Below are 22,903 nucleotides of genomic sequence, written 5' to 3'. Positions count from 1 at the left end.
TGGGTATTAAAGATACAGAAATTAAATAATATATAGTCCTTGGTCTCAAGAAGATCACTGCCTAATGGGGAAGAATAGTTCATAATTATGAAATAAATACAATCAGAATATTTTGGTGTCTCCAAAGAGGGCCTAGAAAGTGGATGATTTATAAAGATAAAACTATTCTTGCCTACATATTTGGTATTAAAATTATATTGTTTTGAGTTGTTGTACTGCCTTTTGCTGTTTTTGCTTTTTTTCAACCTTGTTAGTAACTAATTTGCCAGTCCCACACTATCTTCAGAACCTATCTTTTTTTAAACATTTCCATAGTAAAGCCATGAACTATGCAAATAAGTTCTTGCCATAAACTATACAAATAAGGAATCTTACTCTCAGAGATTCCAGTATAGGAAATTGAGGGAAGTGATGATAATGAAAGAACATGAAAAATAATAGTTGCAGACTTCAGTACCCCACTTTCAGCAAGCCAGACAGAAAATCTACAAGGAAACTTTGGACTTGAACCATATGTTAGATCAAATGGACCCAATAGACATTTATAGAAGAACATTCCATCCAACAGCAGCAGAATACACATTCTTCTCAAGTGCACATGGAATATTCTCCAGGATAGATAATATCATAAAATAAGTTTTAGCAAATTTGAGAAGATTGAAATCATACCAAGTATCTTTTCCATTCACAATGGAATGAAACTAGAAGTTAGCAAGAAGAGGCAAGCAGGAAAATCTACAAATTTTCAACAGGAGTGTTTAATTAACAACACACTCTGAAACAGCCAGTGGGTCAAAGCAGAAATCAAAAGGGAAATAAAAAATATCTCAAAACAAATGAAAATGGAAACAACACCCCCAAATCTGTGGGATGCTGCAAAAGCAGTTCTGAGAGGGAAGTTTATAGCAATAAATGCACATATTAAGAAAATAGATCTCAAATAAACAACCTAACTTTATACTTCAAGGAACTAGAAGAAAAGCAAACTAAGCTCAAAGTTGGCAGAAGAAAGGAAGTAACGAAGATCAGAGAGGAAATAAATGAAATAGAGACCAGAAAAACAATAGAAAAAATCAATGAAATGAAGAGGTAGTTTTTTTTAAAAGATAAAATTGATACAACTTTAACTAGACTAAGAAAAGAGAAGACTCAAAATTAGAAATGAAAGAGGAGACATTACATCTGACACCACACAAATATAAAGGAGTGTAAGAGAATATTATGAACAATTACATGCCAACAAATTAGATAAACTAGAAGAAATGATAAAATCTTAGAAACATCAACCTACCAGGACTGAATCAGGAAGAAATAGAAAATCTGAACAGAAAGTAATGAGTAGGGAGGTTGGATCAGTAATCAAAAACCTCCCAACACAGAAATGCCAGGGATCAGATGGCTTGACTGGTGAATTTTACCAAACGTTCAAAGAATTAATGCCAGTCCTTCTCAAACTCTTCCAAAAAACTGAAGAGGAGGGAATACTTCCAAACTCATTTTATGAGGCCAGCGTTACCTGATACCAAAGCCAGATGAGGGCACTGTAAGAAAACTATAGACCAATATTCTTTTTTCCCCGAAATTTTTATTTAAATTCTAGTTAGTTAACATGTAGTGTTTCAGGAGTAGAATTTGTGATTCACCACTTATATATAATACCCAGTGCTTATCATAACAAGTACCCTCCTTAATACCCATCACCCATCTAGACCATCCCCCACCCACCTCCCTCCATCAACCCTTAGTTCTCTATTGTTATTCTCTCTCTCTTTTTTTCCCTTCCCATATGTTCATCTGTTTTGTTTCCTAAATTCCACGTATGAGTGAAATCATGTGGCATTTGTATAGACCAGTACTCTTGATGAATATATATGCAAACATTTGCAACAAAATATTAGCAAACCGAAATCAACAACACATTAAAATGGTTAAACAGCATTACCAAGTGGGATTTATCCCTGGGATGCAAAGGTTAAACAGCATTACCAAGTGGGACTTATCCCTGGGATGCAAGGATGGCTCACTATATGCGAAGCAATAAATGTGGTTGATATAGTACACTAATAGAATGAAAGATAAAAATCATGATTTTATGTGAGGGATGGGCAAAATAGGTGAAGGGGATTAAAGTATACAAACTTTTGTTATAAAATAAATGAGACACAGGGATACAATGTCTGTCACAGGGAATATAGTTAGTAATATGTAGTATGTACATAGTATAGTGACAGATGGTAGCTAGATTTAGCAGGGTGATCACTTTGTAATGTATATAACTGTTGAATCACTATATTGTACATCTGAAACTAATATAATATTGTATCTCAACTGCACAAAAAATCATTATTCTCCCAAGAGATGCAGAAAAAGTGTTTGACAAATTTATATCCTTTCATGATACAAAACCCTCAACAAATTGTGTATAGAAGGAACATACCTGTACGTCTGAGGATTAAATTAATTTGTGTAATATTCCTGGGACATAATAAGCATTCAATAGACTTTGGCTATTATTACTTTTGAAGAAGTATTGAAACTAATATTTTATCATTTCAAGTTGAGCCATGTATCTACAGAATAGAATTCATGTTCACCATTTTATATAAGGCTAGTAGTACTGGACATGATTGAGATACTACATTTAGCTTCTTAAGCAGTTTTGTGAGCATCCCTTGCTCATTTATTGTGCAGTTGTGAGCTGTGCCTTAGAGTAAATTACAGGACAATTTTACTAACTCTGAGCCATTTACAGGCATTGAAGTGATGATTACTAAAATGCTATTTAGCATGAGCAGTGAGTATATGTCAGCAAGAGGCAACATGAGGTGTATTGGAATGAGTCCTTGCTAATAACTGAATGACCTCAGACAGGTCATTTAGCTCCTCAGGGCCTGTGAAAAGCAGAATAATGGCCCCTAAGGTCCATCCATATCCTAATTCCTGGAAGTGTTAATATGTTACCTTACATGGCAAAAGGGATTATGTATATGTAATTAAAGCTATTAATCAGTTGAATATAAAATAAGGATATTATCCTTGATTATCTGGGTGTGCCCAGTATAATCACACGAGCCCTTAAAAGCAGAAGAGGTATGCAGACTGAAGTCAGATACATTCAAAGCACAAACACTGGTCAAAGGGAATTCAGGCGGCATCTAGGAGCTGAGAACAAATCCCAGTTGAAGGCCAGTAAGGAAATGAGACCTCAGTTCCCACAACCTTACAGAACTGATTTTTGCCGATGCCTGAATAACCCTAGAAGGAAATTCTCCTCTAAAGCTCCCAGATAAGAGCCCAGGCCAGCCAATACCTTGACTTGGCCTTTTGAGACCCTAAGCCCAATTCCCAGGTGAGCCTGCCTAGATTTCTGACCTACGGAATTGTGAAATAATAAATGTTTTTTTTTTTTTTAAGATTTTATTTATTTATTTTAGAGAGAGAGCGCATGAGTGAGGGGAGGGGCAGAGGGAGAGAGAGAATCTCAAGCAGACGCCACGCTGAGCATGGATCCCACGACCCTGAGATAGTGACCTGAGCCAAAACCGAGTCAGGTGCTTAACCGACTGAGTCATCCAGGTGCCCCAATAAATGGGTGTTTTAAACAGCTAAATTTGTGATAATGTGTTACAGCAACAATAGAAAACCAAAGCCTCCAGTGCTTCTGTAAATGAGGGGGTAGAGAAGGTTTGAATAAATAAACTTTAAGGTTCCTTCTAGCTCTAAATCCTATGATTGTGGGATTCTCATTAAGCTGCTAGTTTGTGAACTGAAGCCTAACAACCATAAATAGGATGGCCACATAACACACACACACACACACACACAGAATACTTTACGAGATCCATATGTTTAAAGGTTATATATGGCAAAGCTACAGGTTGGGGGACTCTCTAATGCCAGATCAACTAGATTGCTAAGTGGGTTTTTTCAACTGCAAAGCGAATAGTTGCAGCCAAAGCCGGGTTCTTCAGGTGTAGCCTAAAATTAGGGTTCAATGAAAAGGTTACTTTCTATGTGTAGATTATTTATACCCTTAAGTAGAAAATGGTTGTTATTATCAAACCAGAAGATCAGTGATGTCTATATGCCTACTAGCATTATAACAATTTATTGTTCTTAGTCCTTCAAGGATTATCAGTTATATACCCTATATTTCTAACACATAACAGATTCTCAGAATTCATCATATTTGGCTAACTTGTCCTTTGTTTTTTATGAAACTAACTCCAAGGAGCAGAGATTTTGATATTACCTGTAAATGAGTATTTAGTACATTCCTCAGAAATGTAACAGTGTTTTTAGAGCAATCTCCAGGGTTCTCTGTGCAAGGTGACAGTGAGTTCATGACAGTTCTAACTGGCCTTCCCATCCTCCTCTAGCAATTATGCAAAGTAATGCCCAATTTCCTTTATTTTCTTATTTTTTTATTTTTATTTTTTTAAAAGATTTTATTTATTTATTTGACAGAGAGAAAGAGACAGCGAGAGCAGGAACACAAGCAGGGGGAGTGGGAGAGGGAGAAGCAGGCTTCCTGCTGAGCAAGAACCTGATGTGGGACTCGATCCCAAGACCCTGGGATCATGACCTGAGCCCAAGGCAGATGCTTAATGACTGAGCCACCCAGGTGTCCCTCTTATTTTTTAAAAACAGCTTCATTGAAGTGTAATTGATATAAAATTCAATGCATATATTTAAAATAAGTGGACAATTCAATAAGTTTTGACACATATATAAACGATAGGTACCATACATTCATGTATAGACACACATTTTTTTTTTAAAGATTTTATTTATTTATTTGACAGAGAGAGACACAGCCAGAGAGGGAACACAAGCAGGGGGAGTGGGAGAGGGAGAAGCAGGTTTCCACTGAGCAGGGAGCCCGATGTGGGGCTCGATCCCAGGACTCTGGGATCATGACCTGAGCCAAAGGCAGCCGCTTAACTGACTGAGCCACCCAGGTGCCCCTTAATAGTGTCTTGATAAAATGAATTGGGAAGTGTTTGCTCTTCTATGTCTGGAAGATATTGTATAGAATCAGTGTTAATTCTTAAGTATTTGGTAGAATTATTCAGTGAAACTATTTTGGCCTGGAACTTCTTTTTTAGGAGTTTTAATTTTTTAATTTTTTTTCATGAGTTTTTAAATTACAAATTCAATTTCCTTGACAGTTGTAGGGTTATTCAAATTATATATTTTATACTGATGAATTGTGTTAGTTTTGTGCTTTTGGGGGTATTGGTCCATTTCATCAAACTTGTTAAATTTATGTATGTGGAATTGCTCATAGTGTTCTCTTGTTCTTTTGATGTATGCAGGGTCTGTAATAATATCCTGTTTCATTCCTGATATTGGTAATTTGAGTCTGGTCTCTTTTTATTTACAGTCAGATGGTTATCAATTTTTATATATATTTTTTTTAATTTGAGTATAATTGACCACATACTGTTTATTAGTTTCAGGTGTACAACATAATGATTCAGTATCTTTATACCATTATGCTTTGTTCACCACAAATGTCGCTACATCTGTCACCATACAATGCTATTACAATATCATTGACCATATTGATGCTATTCCTTTTATTCCTGTGACTTCATTCCATAACTGGAAGTCTGTATCTCCCACTCCACTTCACCCATTTTGCCCATTTACCCACCCCTTCCCCCTCTGGCAACTGTCAGTTATCTGTATTTAGAGGTGTTACTCGGCTTTTTGTTTATTCACTTTTTTTAAAAAAAATTATTTATTTTTTCTTTTTTTTTATTATGTTATGTTAATCACCATACATTACATCATTAGTTTTTGATGTAGTGTTCCATGATTCATTGTTTGCATATAACATCCAGTGTTCCATGCAGGATGTGCCCTCTTTAATACCCATCACCGGGCTAACCCATCCCCCCTCCCCCTCCCCTCTAGAACCCTCAGTTTGTTTCTCAGAGTCCATAGCCTCTCATGGTTTGTCTCTCCCTCCACTTTTCCCCCCTTCATTCTTCCTTTCCTGCTATCTTCTTTTTTTTTTTTTTTTAACATATGATGTATTATTTGTTTCAGAGGTACAGGTCTATGATTCACTTTTTTCTGTTTTTAGATTCCACATGTAAATGGAATCATGTGGTATTTGTCTTTCTCTGTCTGAATTATTTCACTTGGCATAATACTCTCTAGGACCATCTGTGTTGTCACAAATGGCAAGATCTCATTCCTTTTTTATGGCTGCTTAATATTCCATTGTAGATATCTATATCTATATCTATACATATATATCTATATATATCTATTGATGGACACTTAGGATGCTTCCATATCTTGGCTATTGTGAAATATGCTTCAGTAAACACAGGGGTGCATATATCTTTTTGAATTAATGTATTTTTTTCTCCTTTGGGTAAATATCCAGTAGTGGAATTATTGGATCATATGGTATTTCTATTTTTAATTTTTTTAAGGAACCTCCATACTGTTTTCCATAGTGGCTGCACCAGTTTGCATTCGCACCAGCAGTGCACGAGGGTTTCTTTTCTCCACTTCCTCACTAACACTTGTTACCTTCTTATTTGAGCCATTTGACAGGTATAGGCTGATATCTCATTGTAGTTTTGATTTGCATTTCCCTGATAAGTGATGTTGAGCATCTTTTAATGTATCTGTTGGTCATCTCTATGTCTTTTCTGTTATATATTTTTTGAAGAACCAACTTCAGCTTTTCTATTGATTTTTTTCTATTGTTGTTTTAAAATTTTATTAATTTCTGTTCTTTTTTAGAAGATTTTATTTTAGAGAGAGAAAGAGAGAGCACACACACAAGCAGGAGGAGGGTCAGAGTGGGAAGGAGAGGGAATCTCAAGCAGACTCTGAGCTGAGCAGGGAGCCTGATGTGGGGCTAGATCCCAGGACCCTGGGATCATGACCTAAGCTGAAGGCAGACACTTATCTGACTGAGGCCACCTGGGCACCCCTGGTCCTAGTGCCTTTTATCTTTACTTTTATTGATTCACTTTGTAGCCTTTCATTGTAAGAAATTTAGCTATGATTATTACTAATAAAAAAGAAGATATAAACCTGTACACACACATAGACACATACACACACAGCTACAAAGCACAAGAAGCAAAACCTAATAGAACTAAAAGAAGAAATAAGCAAGTCCACAATTAGAGTTGGAGACCTCAACACTCTGTCAAAAATTCATAGAAATAGAAAAAAACCAGCTACGATACATACTCATCAACTCTCAGGATCTGACATTTACATTAGACTTCATCAAACAGCAGCAGAACACACAGTCTTTCCAAGTGTCCATAGAATATATGTTGAAATAGACTATATTCTGGGCCAAAAAAAAGAAAGAAAGAAACTTAAAAGAAGTAAAAACATAGAGTGTTTTCTCTGGTAACACAGATCAAATAGAAATCAATACCAGAAAGATAATTGAGTTAAACTGAAAACAATACATCAGAATTTGTGGCATACAGATATAGCAGCACGCTAAGCGGGAAGTTTTTTTTTTTTATCATTAAAGGTTTATATTAGGAAAGAAGAGAAGTCGGAGCACCTGGGTGACTCATTTGGTTGAGTGTCTGCCTTTGGCTTAGGTCATGATCCCAGGTTCCTGGGATCAAGCCCCACACTGGGCTCCCTGCTCAACAGGGAGCCTGCTTCTCCCTCTCCCACTAGCCCTGCTTCTGCACTCACTCGCTCTCTGTCAAATAAAAAAAATTTTTTTTTAAAGATTTTATTTACTTATTTGACAGAGACACAGCAAGAGAAGGAACACAAGCAGGGGGAGTGGCAGACAGAGGGAGAAGCAGGCTTCCCGCCGAGCAGGGAGCCCGATGCGGGGCTCGATCCCAGGACCTGGGATCATGACCTGAGCCGAAGGCAGACGCTTAACGACTGAGCCACCCAGGTGCCCCCAAATAAAATATTTTTTTAAAAAAGTCACTAGGACCAAAGTCTGAAGGAAGGACACCAGGAACAAGCTTCCAAGAGTTCCTTCCCATTAGAGTTGCACAGGACATGCTTAATTCCTCTAGCAGTGAGTATGACAACATGTGTGAACTGTTGTTTATCAGGGAGCTCATTAGAGACTAAGTCCCTCAGGCTTTACATGGGGATGCTCACGTAGGTACCCCTCCCTAGCGCATACCAAGATTCCAGATACCATTTTGTTTGTGCAGTCTAGACATAGTGAGCCACCCTTAGTATTAATGGAATGCTTTATATCAGTGTAGGGAACTGTTTACCAGCCAAGTGACCAGATGTCAGCCAAGGGCCAACTTTTCAAGCAGGCCTTTCTTTTTTTAAGCTTTTATTTAAATTCCATTTAGGTAACATCCAGTGTAATAGTAGTTTCAGGTGTACAATTTAGTGTTTCAACACTTCCATACAACACCTGGTGCGCCAAGTACACTCCTTAATCCCCATCACCTGTTTCACACGATCCCCCCCACCCCGCCACCTCCCCTCTGGTAACCTTCAGTTTGTTCTCTATAGTTAAGAGTCTGTTTCTTGGTTTGCCTTTCTCTCCCTTTTTTCCCTATGCTTGTTTCTTTTATTTCTTAAATTCCACGTATGAGTGAAATCATATTGTATTTGTCTTTCTCTGACTAACTTATTCCACTTAGCATAATACTCTGTAGTTCCATCAACATCATTGCAGTTGGCAAGATTTCATTCTTTTTGATGGCTGAGTAATATTCTGGTGTGTGTGTGTACCTCCTCTTCTTTATCCATTCATCAGTCGATGGACACCTGGGCAGTTTCCATAATTTGGCTATTGTAGATAATGCTGCTATAAACATTGGGGTGCCTGTATCCCTTTGAATTCATATTTTTGTACTCTTTGGGTAAATACCTAGTAGTGCAATTGCTGGATCCTAGGGGAGTTCTATTTTTAACTTTTGCGGAACCTTCACACTGTTTTCCAGAGTGGCTGCACCAGTTTGCATTCCCACCAACAGTGCAAGAGGGTTCCCCTTCTCTGCTTCCTCACCAGCACCTGTTGTTTCCTGTGCACAAGGCCTTTCTAAGTATAGGCAATCTCAGCCTTGCTATGCGTACTCTTTTCTGCACCCTGTGTCATATACTGATGTATATATTCTTTCCAAAACATAAAGGTATAACTGATGTGTATACACTCTTAAGGGTATAATTTCTGTAAATTAGCATTTCTAAATCCTTTTTAATATGCCTATTTCAAGATTCTGTATATGTATTTATCTATATTTTTATTCCATTACCTGAATTGCTATTTTCAGCCTCAATAATCTTGTTTTGCAGTTCTTTTCTTTTATTCTAATACAATAAATTTTAGTTTTTTCTCCTTCATTGTATCTTTTTCCTCTAACAATTGTTTCCTCTTTCAATTATATATTGATAAAATACTCATTTTTCTTTACAGCTAATGGTTTAGTCACATAAGAATACATACAAAAGAATGTAAACGGCCATTGGCTTTCAGGAGGGCTTGTTGAGGGGCCTGTTCCTTTCCTTCAGACCCCTGAGGGTTGAGGGCTCTAGAGAAAAGGTAGAGAGGCCATCATGCCCAAGTAACAGATTTCCTGAGAGCTCACAGTAAGTGAGGCCTCTGGATAGGGCATGGGTCTTAGAGAGAAGGGAAAGTTGCTGCAAGTGTGGATCCGGGAGAGGCAACAGAGGGAGCCTGGATTCGCTGCCAGGGTCAGAGCCTACCTACACTGAGCTGTGAATGCCTTGAGTGGCCTGGTTGGGTGAGAGAAAGGGCTTAAAGAAATGTGGACGGCCTTAAAGAAACGTCTGCATTACTCTCTGTAGATGGAGATTTTTTAGATGGTGGCATATTCCCGGCAGCAGTTCATATGACTTTATTAGATCCTAATTGTCAGTATTTATTTTGATCACATCTTTAGCATTTGTACAGATCTCTTATGGGAGGAAGAGGAATCCAATTAAAATGATTTATAGTTAACTTGAAATAATGAAAACACTTAATATGGGAGTTAAATAATTTTCCTTTGAATCACATCTATGACCACTGTTACTGTGATCCTGAATGTTATTTTCACAGAAAGTCGGTACAGTACAATGGGAAAAACTCTAGGGGTAAAAAGACTTGGATTCAAATCCTGAATGCTGCTTTTGTTTCTATTTTATGTGTTTTATGGCCTTTCTGAGCCTCAACTGCAAAATGAGTATGATGCAACACACTTTATGGTGTTAATATAAAAATTTAATAAGATAGTGTTAGGTGCTTAGCACACTACTTAGCATAGAAACTGTACCCACCCAGTATTTGTAACCTTTCATTACCTTTTTTTTTTAAGATTTTATTTATTTATTTGACAGAGAGAGACAGTGAGAGAGGGAACACAAGCAGGAGGAGTGGGAGAGGGAGAAGCAGACTTCCTGCTGAGCAGGGAACCTGATGTGGGGCTTGGTTCCTTAACAACTGAGCCACCCAGGCACCCCATTACTTTCTTTTTTTTAAATTAATTAATTTATTTGACAGAGAGAGCACAAGCATGGGTAGGGGGAGAGGGAGAAGCAGGCTCCCAGCTGAGCAGGGAGCCCGATGTGGGGCTCGATCCCAAGACCCTGGGATCATGACCTGAGCTGAAGGCAGACGCTTAACCGACTGAGCCACCCAGGCACCCCCCTTTCATTACTAAGTCTCCTTATGTTGGTATAAGAAGGTTTCCTGAAAGAGGAAATATTCTCTTCTTTCTAAGAACAGTATCTTGTATCATGCCATTAAATATTTCACATCTGTAATGTTTGAAGAAAATTTGGGCTTTTCATGGGAACAATGATTTTTATAGTTTTTAAGTTATTTTTCTCCAGAATCGATGACAGGAATGGCCAAAGTTGTTTTCCTTTCATATAGATTTCCTTTCATATAGATTTCCTTCATATAGATTTCAAAAGAAATCTATGTTAAATGATTTATATAGTTGTCTTCTGATATTTGGGTAGGAATTTTTTTTCCTCTTTCTTTTTAGGTGTGAAGGAGAATTCCAGGAGAAAAAGGATAGTAAAAGTTTAAAAATCAAGCAGAACTTGAGACGAAGGCTTCTGATTCAGGATGGGTTGGCAGAGTATCAAATTGGCAAAACCTAAAGTTTCATTATTATATTAGGTGATGCTGATGGAATTGAAAATTTTATATGCTATGCACCTACTGACATTTCCAAGTTGACAGCTTCTCCAGCACCTACTCTTTTGGAGGACAAATTGACAGGATCAAAATTTAAAGTTACTCATATTCAGCAGTTTTACTCCTTGGTATTTATAGGTGGTACTTCACATGTTTACAGGGATATTTGCCAGAACATGGTTTGTAATAGTGAAACACTGAAAGCATCTTGAGTATCATCAGTAGAGGAATAGATAAGAAAAGTAAGGTATCTCTATACAATAAAATACTGTGTGGGAATTAAAAAAGCTAAGGTAAATCTATATGTAATGAACTCTAAGACATGGTATTGAGAGAAAAAGAAGCATCGTATGCATAATATGTCACTTATATATTTTATTTTTTTTTAAGATTTTATTTATTTATTTGACAGAGGGAGAGAGCACAGGCAGGGGGGACAGTAGAGGGAGAGGGAGAAGCAGGCTTCCCACCAAGCAGGGAGCCCGATGCGGGGCTCAAACCCAAGACCCTGGGATCATGACCTGAGCTGAAGGCAGACGCTTAACCATCTGAGCCACCCAGGCTCCCCGTCACTTATATATTTTAAAAACTATGTTTCTGTAAGTACAGACATGCATATAAGTGTACCAGGAAAGGACTGGAAAGGATACTTACTAATCTTAGAAGTGTCTACCTCTGAGAAAGGGACTGGGACAGGGTAGGGGTCCTCAGAAACATAAGCTTTATTTTTACTATTTGTAATTTTTTATTTAAAAACTTTTAAAAAGTTTTTTTAAATTCTGGTAAAACACACATAACATAAAATTTATCATCTCAACTATTTTTAAGTGTCTAGTTCACTAATGTTAAGTACATTCACATTGTTTTGCAACCAATCTCCATAGCCCTCTTTTCATTCTGCAAAACTGAAGCTCCGTGACCACTGAACAATAACTCCTCAGTGCCCCTTCCCCCAGTCCCTTGCATCCATTAATCTACTTTCTGTCTCTATGAATGACTAGTATAGGTACCCCATATTAGTGAAAATTATACAGTATTTGTCTTTTTCTGACTGGTGTATTTCACTTAGCATAATGTTCTCAAAGTTAAACCATTTGTCAGAATTCCCTCTCTTTTAAAGGCTGGATAATATTCCATTGTATGTATATACTGCATTTCATTTATTCATTCATCCATTGATGGAGACTTGGGCTACTTCCACCTTTTGGCTATTGTGAATAATGCTATGAACATGGGTGTACAAATATTTCTTTGAGACCCCGCTTTCAGTTATTTTGGGTTTATACCCAGAAATAGAATTCCAGGATCATACGGAAATTCTGTTTTTAATTTTTTAAAGAAATTTGCTATACTGTTTTCCATAATGGCTGTATCATTTTACATTTCCCACCAACAGTGCACAAGGTTTCCAATTTTTTCACATCCTCGCCAACACTTGTTTTTGTTTGTTTTGATAGTAGCCATCCTAATGGATGTAAGATGGTATCTCATTGTGGTTTTGATTTGCATTTCCCTACTGATTTGTGATATAGATTATCTTTTCATGTGATTATTACCATTTGTATATCTTTTTTGGAGAAAATATCTATTCAGGTTATTTGCCAGTTTTTAAATCAGGTTGTTTGCTTTTTTTGTTTCTGAGTTTTAGGAGCTCTTTATATATTCTGGATATTAACCCTGTATCAGTTTGATTTGCAATTATTTTCTCCATATTATTCCATAGAGAGCCTATTTCACTCTCTTGTATCCTTTAATACACAAAAGTTTTTAATTTTAATGTAGTCCAGTTTATTTTTGTTTTTGTTACCTCTGATTTTGGTATCATATCTAAGAAATTATTACCAAATCCAATGTTATGAAGATTTTCCCCTGTTTTCTTTTTTTTAAAAGATTTTATTTATTCATTTGTCAGAGAGAGAGAGAGGGAGAACCACAAGCAGGGGGAGAAGCAGGCTCCCCATTGAGCAAGGAGCCTGATGCAGGACTCGATCCCAGGACCCTGAGATCATGGCCTGAGCCGAAGGCAGATGCTTAACCGACTGGGCCACCCAGGAGACCCTCCCCTATGTTTTCTTCTAAAAGTTTTATACTTTAGTTCTTCTGTTTAGGTCATTTGATCCATTTTCAGTTCATTTTTGTATATAGTATAATATAAATGTCCAGTTTCATTCTTTTGAATATGGATATCCGTTTTTCCTGACACCATTTGTTGAATAGACTGTTCTTTCCCCTACTGAATGGTCTTGACACCCTTGTTGAAAATCATTAGTTTGTAGGGGCACCTGGGTGGCTCAGTCGGTTAAGCGTCTGCCTTCGGCTCAGGTCATGATCCCAGGGTCCTGGGATCGAGCCCCGCATCGGGCTCCCTGCTCTGCGGGGAGCCTGCTTCTCCCTCTCCCACTCCCCCTGCTTGTGTTCCCTCTCTCGCTGTGTCTCTCTCTATCAAATAAATAAAATCTTTAAAAAAAAAAAAAAAAAAAAAAAAAAAAAAAAGAAAATCATTAGTTTGTATATGTGACATTTTATTTCTGAATTCTATTTTATTCCATTAATGTATATATCTGTCTTTATGCCAGTACCACACTGTTTTGATTACCTTGGTAGTAAATTTTGAAACCAGGAATTGCTAGACTTTCAGCTTTGTTTGGAGTCCCTTGTGATTCCATATGAGTTTTAGGGCAGAGTTTTCCATTTCTGCAAAAAATGTCATTGGGATTTTCACAGGGTTTACATTTAATCTGTAGATGCTTTGGTATTATTGGCATCTTAATGATATTAAGTCTTCCAATCCATGAACTATGTGCATTTTTAAATAATCAGAATATACTGTTGTACTATTTGTATAATGAAGCATAAATAAATTTTTTAAAAGGAGTTGCTGGCAGAGGGAACTGGTTTCTTTTTTCTCTTTCAGTTTTGTTGAGATATAATTTACATTCAGCACTGGATAAAGTTTAAGGTGTCTATCACAATGGCTTAAGGTGGTCAAGAGGTACAGACCTCCAGTTCGAAGATAAATAAATACTGGGGATGTAATGTATAACGTGACTATAGTTAACACTACTGTATGGTATATTTGAAAGTTACTAAGAGTAGATCATAAAAGTTCTTACCACAAGGGACTAGTAAATTTCTAATGTCAGTTCATGTGTCTTTACTGGATCTCATGTTCCAATTTTTATAAATTGGCATCAGTTCTAGAAGCAGAAGCATAAATTAGATATTAGAGAGATGATTATCTGACTATAGGTGTTCATGATAAGAAAATGTTTGTGGCTTAATAAATTAAACAAATTGAATTAAATAATTTATTGTTAACAAATAGGCTTACTTAGACATTTGATGATATTACCTAAGCTCAGATAACAGTTTTATCTTGCATGTTTTGCTCATTCGCAAATAAACTTTAGTCCCTTTGATCAAAAACCAGTTATTCTATTCATGCCATTTAAAATTGTGTCTCATTGAACAGAGAGACTGTTGGGTTTTATTTCATGAAGATTATCTGTGAACATTTTAAGTCATCAGAAAATATTGGAAAAGCTCTACTGCTCCACATTGACATGCTTTTACAAAGAAAGGAAGAACTGCTTGCCAAGGAGAAGATTGAAGAAATCATTTTAGGTCAGTAGGATTTCTGCAGGTTTTATTATTTTTTTACTTTTATTTTTTTAAGATTTTATTTATTTGTCAGAGAGAGAGAGGGAGAGAGAGAGAGCACAAGCAGGGGGGAGCAGCAGGCAGAGGTGAAGCAGGTTCCCTGCTGAGCAAGGAGCCCCATGTGGGACTTGATCCCAGGACCCTGGGATCATGACTTGAGCCAAAGGCAGACACTTAACTGACTGAGCCACCCAGGTGTCCCTTCTGCAGGATTTAGAAAGGTGTTAATATGCATGTAATTCTTAGATGTCAGAACAGTGGCAAAATCCTTAGGTCAGTGGATCCCTTTTTCTCACTTCCTTTTTTTCTCCCTAATAACCATTAGCTATAACACCTCCCTGATCTAGATTTCACAAACTAGAATGAGAAACAGCAAAAATAGCAAAACATCAGCAAAAACAGACAAACCTCTGAGCTTCAATCTCTTGTGTAGTGAAAAATTGTGAGGTTAAAGGCCTAATTTCATGATTTCAGTGTGATCTCCAATAAGCTCTGTGTGCCTTCTGGCAAGTTAATAACATCTCTGGATCTTGTTTTTTTCTAACTATAAGACAGAGGTTGTGAAATAGCTTCCTAGTTTTTAACTTCCTTTTTAGCCCCAGCATCCTTTTTGTCGTGCAATCTTATGTGAACCCTGTCCCAAATAAAATAGTTTCTCTGTTAAAGCAGAGATGTAGAATCAAATTTCAGCATTCCCCTAACCCCCTACCTCTCTGTAGAACTCTGTACCCTGAAGAACACAGATAGTATGATCCCTTTCTTGGAAAATTCTCACCCCAATACATCCTTCCAATTCTACACATATACAGAAATATAACAGGAGTGATAGTCACTAAATGTTAATACTGGGATTTATTCTGAGTGATGGCATTTTAGGTGACTTGTTGCTTTCTTTCTTTTATTTTTTTTTTTAAAGATTTTATGTATTTTTTTTTTTCGAGAGAGAGAGAGGAGGAGAGAGGAGGAACAGAGGGAGAGAGACAAGCAGACTCCACGATGAGCACGAGCCTGATATGGGGCTCCATCTCACTACCTCAGTACCATGACCTGAGGTGAAATTAAGAGTCAGATGTTCAACTGACTGAGCCACTCAGGCGCCCCTACTTTCTTTATATTTTACCAGATTTGTTGAATTTTTACAAGCATGTATCATGTTTTTATAAAAAGTCACTGATTTTTTTAAAAGGAAATCTTTTTTTTTTTTTTTTAAGATTTTATTTATTCTTTTGACAGAGACATAGAGAGAGAGAGCACAGATAGAGCAGCAGGCAGAGGGAGAAGCAGGCTTCCCGCTGAGCAGGGAGCCTGACAAGGGACTCCATCTCAGGGCCCTGGGATCATGACCTGAGCTGAAGGCAGCCACCTAACGGACTGAGCCACCCAGGCGCCCTTAAAAGGAAATCTTTTGAGCAGATAATCTCTAAGAGCCTTTGAACTCTAGATTCTGTGAGCCATATTTAATTGATAATATGCTCCCTCACAAGAATCCAGTTATTTTTAGACCCAATTTTGATAAGTTTGATTATCTGGTTTTCCACCCCTTTAGCATTTTAACGGTAGCATATTACAAAGAGAGAAAGGGTCTACAGGGAAATACGTAGATAATCTGACCACAAGGGAGGAGAAAACTCTACAAATTTTATAAAACAGTTTCAAATATTTTTAAAAATACAACAGTAGTTCCCAAAGTCACCACTGTGATATTTAAGTATAATAAAATACAATAGTTGTTAGTTATTGACCTTGAATGGGCAAGCAAAGATTAAATTGTGCTTCAGAAACCTAGAAAGTATGTTTACAAAAACATAATTTAGGGGCGCCTGGGTGGCTTAGTCGGTTAAGCGTTTGACTGTTGATTTTGGTTCAGGTCATGATCTCAGAGTGTGAGATCAAGCCCCCGTGTCAGGTTCCATGCTCAGCGGGAAGTCTGCTTCTCTCTGTCTCTCTCCCTCTGCCCCTCCCCCTGTTCATGCTCTACATGCTCTCTCATCCAAATAAATAAATCTTTTTAAAAAGAAAAACCTAATTTATAAAACCTAATTTTTAGAAAAATTAAGAACTTTAATGAAATAATTTAGACTTTTCAAAATAAAGAATGTTTTATTTTTAATGAAAGTTAACTGTCGGCTAACTAGAAAATGTATTTATCCAGAATGACTAATTTTCCTAAGATTATAGTTAACCAGTTTTATTGTGATATTGAATTATAAACTTATACTCTCAAAGTCATGTAATATTTTAAGTAGGTACATTAAATAGCATTTTACTCTCATGTGAGTAATTTTGTCTAAGCCATGGAACAAATTAGGTCTGTGGACTGGGCTGGGAGGTCAGAGACTCTTTGTGTTCTTATCAAGACTTTTGTGGAAATCAGTAGTGCCGAAGGGGTAGAAGAGAAGGGGGTATAGAATTCTGTTACAATTTAAACTTTACCTTAATGTGTGCTAATGTATTTGAACCCTGTAAATGTCTAGACCAGAAACAATCAGACATGAGTTACAATTTAAAGTAATAAAGTTTATGTGTAAACATGGTCTTAAAGTATTTTACAAAGGCTTTAAGGTATAATTGGCCTTTCTTGTGAACTTGATCTGATCTTGTTAGTACATAATAATATAAACACTTCTTATTAACGATTTTTAGCTTTGTTGTCTCTTCATTCACAATAACATTAAAGCACCAGATGATGATCAAATTTGGAACATGGAAAATACGTTAAAAAGAGACTAAGCTGGAAAACTATCACAGATTGATAGGCGAATTACTGTGATTCTAGCAAACTCTGATTGTATTATGTAATCAGTTTTGCTAGTAAACCTAAAATTGATGATGAAAACCTGTCTGAATGTGATTGTGTTTATAGCCATTACTTAAAGATTACAGGTTCTGAATATAGCTAGCACTCTTATTTAATGTAATAGATCTTGAGTTTTGTTTTTAGAGCTTCGGTTTTTATTTTCAGGTCACCAAACAGGAAGACGATTGACAACAGAATTAGTGAGCTGTTTACACAGCATTCTGTGGAAAAAAGCTGCCAGATGTTTTGAGGTTTGGGAAGAATCTATTTTCATTCTTTATATTCTTTCTCTACCCTAACAAATAAGTGTATTCACTATAAAAATCATAGAGCATCAAATATTTTAATAATCTCTCTGTTTAGGTACCATCTATGTATTAAATATTCATAATGTAGAATGTTAATGGGCATTGGATAAGAATTCATTTAAAACTACTAAGCTTGGTTCATCCCCATTGGGAGCTTACAATGTAGGGAAATGACATGTCTGATATTAAGATATAGGAAAGTAATTTATTTTAACATGACAAACAAGAAAGTCAGAGCTTTATTCCCTTTAAAAAACTATGATTTGGAGCACAGAGGATTTGTAGGGCAGTGAAAATACTATGAATGATATTGTGATGATGGATATTTGTCATTATGCGTTTGTGTAAGCCCATAGAATATACTACACCAAGAGTGAACCCTAATGTAAACTGTAGACTTTGGGTGATTATGATGTGTCCATGTAAGTTCATCAGTTGTAATATGTACCACTTTGGTACATTTGGTAGAGAATGTTGACAAAGTGGGAGGCATGTGTGGGGGCAGGAGGTCTATAGCCAGTCTCTGTACATTTCCCTGTTTTGCTGTGAACCTAAAACTGCTCTTAAAAAAAGTTTTTGTGCAATTTAAAAATGCAAAAACATGGTAATATTTTTTCTCTTTACAAAACAATCCAGGTTTACTATGGAAAAAATTGACACTTCAGATAAGTTGTGTGTTTGTTTGTTTGTTTGTTTTTTTTAGAAAGTAAAGAATAGGGGTTGGCTCATTTGGTAGAGCATGTGACTCGATCTCGGGATCATGAGTTCAAGCCCCATGTTGGGTGTAGAGCTTACCTAAAAAAAAAAGAAAGTAAGGAATAGTCGAGAGCACGGGCAATTAATTTCTCAGACATCAGCTGTAGCAACATTTTTCTAGACATATCTCTTGAGGCAAGGGGAACAAAAGCAAAAATAAACTATTGAGACTGCATCAAAATAAAAAGTTTCTGCACAGCAAAGGAAACAATCAACATAACTAAAAGGTAACCACTTGAATGGGAGAAGATATTTGCAAATGACAGATCCAATAAAGGGTTAGTATCCAAAATATATGAAGAACTGATACAATTCAACACCCCTTCCCCCAAAATAATCCAATTAAGAAATGGGCAGAAGACATGAACAGACATTTCTTCAAAGAAGACATCCAGATGGCCAACAGACACATGAAAAGAGGCTCAACATCACTCATCATCAGGGAAATGCAAATCAAAACCACCATGAGATATCACCTCACACCTGTCAGAATGGCTAAAATAAAAAAGACAAGAAACAACAGGTGTAGGTGAGGATGTGGAGAAAAAGGAACCCTCTTGCATTGTTGGTGGGAATGCAAACTGGTGCAGCTACTCCGGGAAGGAGTATGGAAGTTCCTCAAAAAGTTAACAGTAGAACTCTCCTATGATCCAGTAATCATACTACTAGGTATCTTCTCCAAAAATACAAAAACACTAACTCAAAGGGATACATGTACCTTTATGTTTATAGCAGCATTATTTGCAACAGCCAAATTATGGAAGCAGCCTGAGTATCCATTGATAGGTGAATGGATAAAGAAGATGTGGTGCATAAATATATATATATATATATATTATTATTAGACATGAATATTAGACATGAAATGGAATATTTGAATATTAGACATCATGGAATGGAATATTAGACATAAAAATGAATGAAATCTTGCCATTTACAATGACATGCATGGAACTTGAGAGTATTATGGTAAGTGAAATAAGTCAGAGAAAGACAAATACCATATAATTTCACTCATATGTGGAATTAAACAAATGAGCAAAGGGGAAAAAAGAAAGAGAAACCAAGAAACAAATTCTTAACTATAGAGAACAAACTGATGATTACCAAAAGGTAGGTGTGGGGGCGGGGAATGGGTGAAATAGGTGATCAGGATTTAGAAGTGCAGTTGTCTTGATGAGCATGGGGTGATATATGGAATTGTTGAAGCACTACATTGTACACCTGAAACTAATATAACACTGTATGCTAACTATACTGGAATTAACCAAAATGTAGTAGAGATCATACTTGTGTGTTTGCCTGAGTAATTGCTCCCCCCCCCTCACTGATAACCTCCCTCCAAAGAAATGAAAAAAACAAGACAAAATAAATGAAAAAGTGGTTTTTGAGACGCTGGACATCAGGCAATGGAGAGTAATCTTTGGGTGATAGGAAGTAAGCAAGGTGAGTACTTAAGTTGTGTAGCTTACTCCCTTGAGTTTCCAGGCTGTAGCACAAGAAGAGGAACTGAAATGGATCCTAGCAGTCTTCCTAATTTAAGGAGATGGAGCTGAGAGTCTAGGGAGACCAAAGCAGCTAGAGTTCATAAGACAGGGTGCCAGGGAGAAGAGCACAGCTCAGAAAGAGACCCCCAGCAGTCAGAGAGTCCTCCTCCCTTGTTTAGCCAAATACTAATTAGGACAATATGGGATGAGAGGACCTGGAGCTAGGGGGGAATAACCATCTAAAAATATTAATGTGGGAACAGTGCCTGGCACTCACAAAGGTCTGGGAATAGGGCCTGTTCATACTAGCCAGACAGAAAATCCTCTAATTCATGGGACATTAGGTAGAAAACTCAGGCAGGTCTTGTCTGAGTAGTGGGGAATAATTAGTTCTGCACTGAACATTGTTCCAGACTTACCTAAAATATCAAAAGTATGACCTGAAAGGATGAAATTGATCCCAATAAGCTTAATTGCTTCCCAGAGTAGAGGTCAAGAATATTTATCAGAATACCAAACTATCCAGCACCCAACAAAGTAAAGTATACAATATTTGGCATCCAATAATAAATTACCAAATATACAGTGAGGCAGGAAAACACTTTATAATGAAGAGAATGAGCAATCACTTGAAACTGACATGAAAGTTAGCATTAACTGAACATTAAAATACCTCATATAATTTTATTCCATATATTCAAAAAGTAGAGACACAGAAGATAAAAAAGACCCAAGTCAAATTTCTAGAGATGAAAACTAGGTCTAGGATAAAAAATATATTGGGTAGTATTAATATCAGATTAGACATTGCAGAGGTAAAGATTAATAAACATGGCAATAGAAGCCATCCAAAATGAACCACACAGGGAAAAATTTTTTTTAAATTAAAATAGCATCACAAGCTATGGAAAGACTTCAGGTAGCTTAATATATGGATAATTGGAATCCCCAAATGAAGAGAGAGAATAAATATATGAAGAAATAATGGTTGAAAACTTTTAACATTTAATGAAAACTCTAAATCCGCATATTTAAGATGTTTAGCAAACCCCAAATACAAGAAACATGAATAAAACTAAACCAAGGCACATAATAATCAAATTGCTCAAAACCAGTGATAAAGAGAGTATCTTAAAAGCAGCCAGAGAAAAATGACAGCCTGCATACAGAGGAACAAATTAAGGAAGACGCTGGATTTTTCATGAGAAGCAGCAAGCAAGAAAACAGTAGAGCAACATCTTTAATATAATGAAAAATAACTGTAAACCTAAAATTCTATACACAGAACAAATGCTGTTTAAAAATGAAAAGTAGTTGGTAGGAATGTATAGAAAGAAATCTGTAGTGCACAAACAATGAATCATGGAACACTACATCTAAAACTAATGATGTAATGTATGGGGATTAACATAAGAATAAAAAAAATAAAAAAATAAAAAAATAAAATCTGTAAAAAAAAAAAGAAAGAAATCTGTAGAAAGCAGTATGGTGGTTCCTCATAAAATTTAAAATAGAATTACCATATGATCCAGCAATTCCAATTCTGGATGTATATCCAAAAGGATTGGAAGGAGGATTTATAATTCAAGAAAAAGGAGATAAAATAGTATTATGAAGAATATTTAATAATCCAAAAGAAGCAGAAAAAGAGGAAAGTAGGTAGGACAAATGGATAACAAATAGGAAGATGATAGATTGAAATCTCAGCATATGCAAAACTCACATTAAATTAAAATGACCTCAACTCTTCAGTGAAAAACAGACATTGTCAAAATGGGTTACAAAGCAAGACTCAACTTTATTTTATGACTGCTTAAAAGACATAAATATGAAGATACAAATAGGTTACAAGCAAAAGAATGAGAAAAAATATAGATATTCTAAAATTTATACATAAAAGCAGAGGAATGAAAATAGCTAAAAATAATTCTGAGAAAAAAGGAACAGAGAGGGAGGAATTACTCTACCTGACTTCAAGATTTATATAGCTACAGTAATCTTGACTGTGTGGTATTCTCAGAGAGATGAACACATAGACCATTGGAACTCAGTGGAGAACCCCAAAAGAATCCCATACCAGTGTGCTCAACTTATTTCCGATAATTTGCAAAAGGATTCAATGGAAGAAGAATGGTCTTTTCAACTAATAGTGTCTGAGTAATTGCACATCCATAGGCAAGAAAGTTAATCTTGATCTAAACCTTACACTTTATACAGTTAACTCAAAGAAGAATCAGTGACAGGAGGAAAACTGGAAAATTCACAAATACATAGAAATTAAACAGCATACTCTTGAACAACCAGTGGGTGAAAGAAGAAGTCAAAAGAGGGGAAAGAAGGTGAGGCAAACCAGGCAACAGGCTCTTAACTATAGAGAACAAACTGAGGCTTACTGGAGGAGAGGTGGGCGGGAGAATTGATTAAATAGGTGATGGGTATTAAGGAGGGCACTTGTTGTGAGGAACACTGGGTATTATATATAAGTGATGAATCACTAAATTCTACACTGGAAACTAATGTTACACTGCATGTTAACTAACTGGAATTTAATAAGAATTTGGAAGATAAAAAACAATCTTGAGACAAATGAAAATGGAAACCTAAGTTACCAAAATATATCGGATGCAACAAAAGTAGTTCTAAAAGGGAAGTTTATATTGACAAATGCCTCAGTAAACAACCTAGTACACTTATCTTGATGAGCACTGAGTAATTTATGGAATTGTTGAATCACTATATTGTATACCTGAAACTAATA

The 22,903-nt window shown here is 36.3% G+C and overlaps 1 protein-coding gene across 2 annotated transcripts in view; it reads left to right on the top strand.

The window, feature by feature from the left end:
* Positions 1–22,903, top strand: part of TEX11 (testis expressed 11) — a 317,684-nt gene that overhangs the window by 146,781 nt on the left and 148,000 nt on the right. For both annotated transcript variants that reach the window (XM_064574208.1, XM_045879303.3), the window contains exons 14-15: positions 14,610–14,761; positions 17,760–17,845. In XM_064574208.1, coding sequence (XP_064430278.1) covers positions 14,610–14,761; positions 17,760–17,845 — 238 coding nt within the window. The remainder of the gene's footprint in view (positions 1–14,609; positions 14,762–17,759; positions 17,846–22,903) is intronic.

The sequence above is a fragment of the Mirounga angustirostris genome, unplaced genomic scaffold, assembly GCF_029215605.1.
Source record: "Mirounga angustirostris isolate CCGP_5_RB_7025 unplaced genomic scaffold, mMirAng1.0.hap1 SCAF_11, whole genome shotgun sequence".
Lineage (NCBI taxonomy): Eukaryota > Metazoa > Chordata > Mammalia > Carnivora > Phocidae > Mirounga > Mirounga angustirostris.
This window is presented reverse-complemented; position numbering and strand designations above follow the sequence as displayed.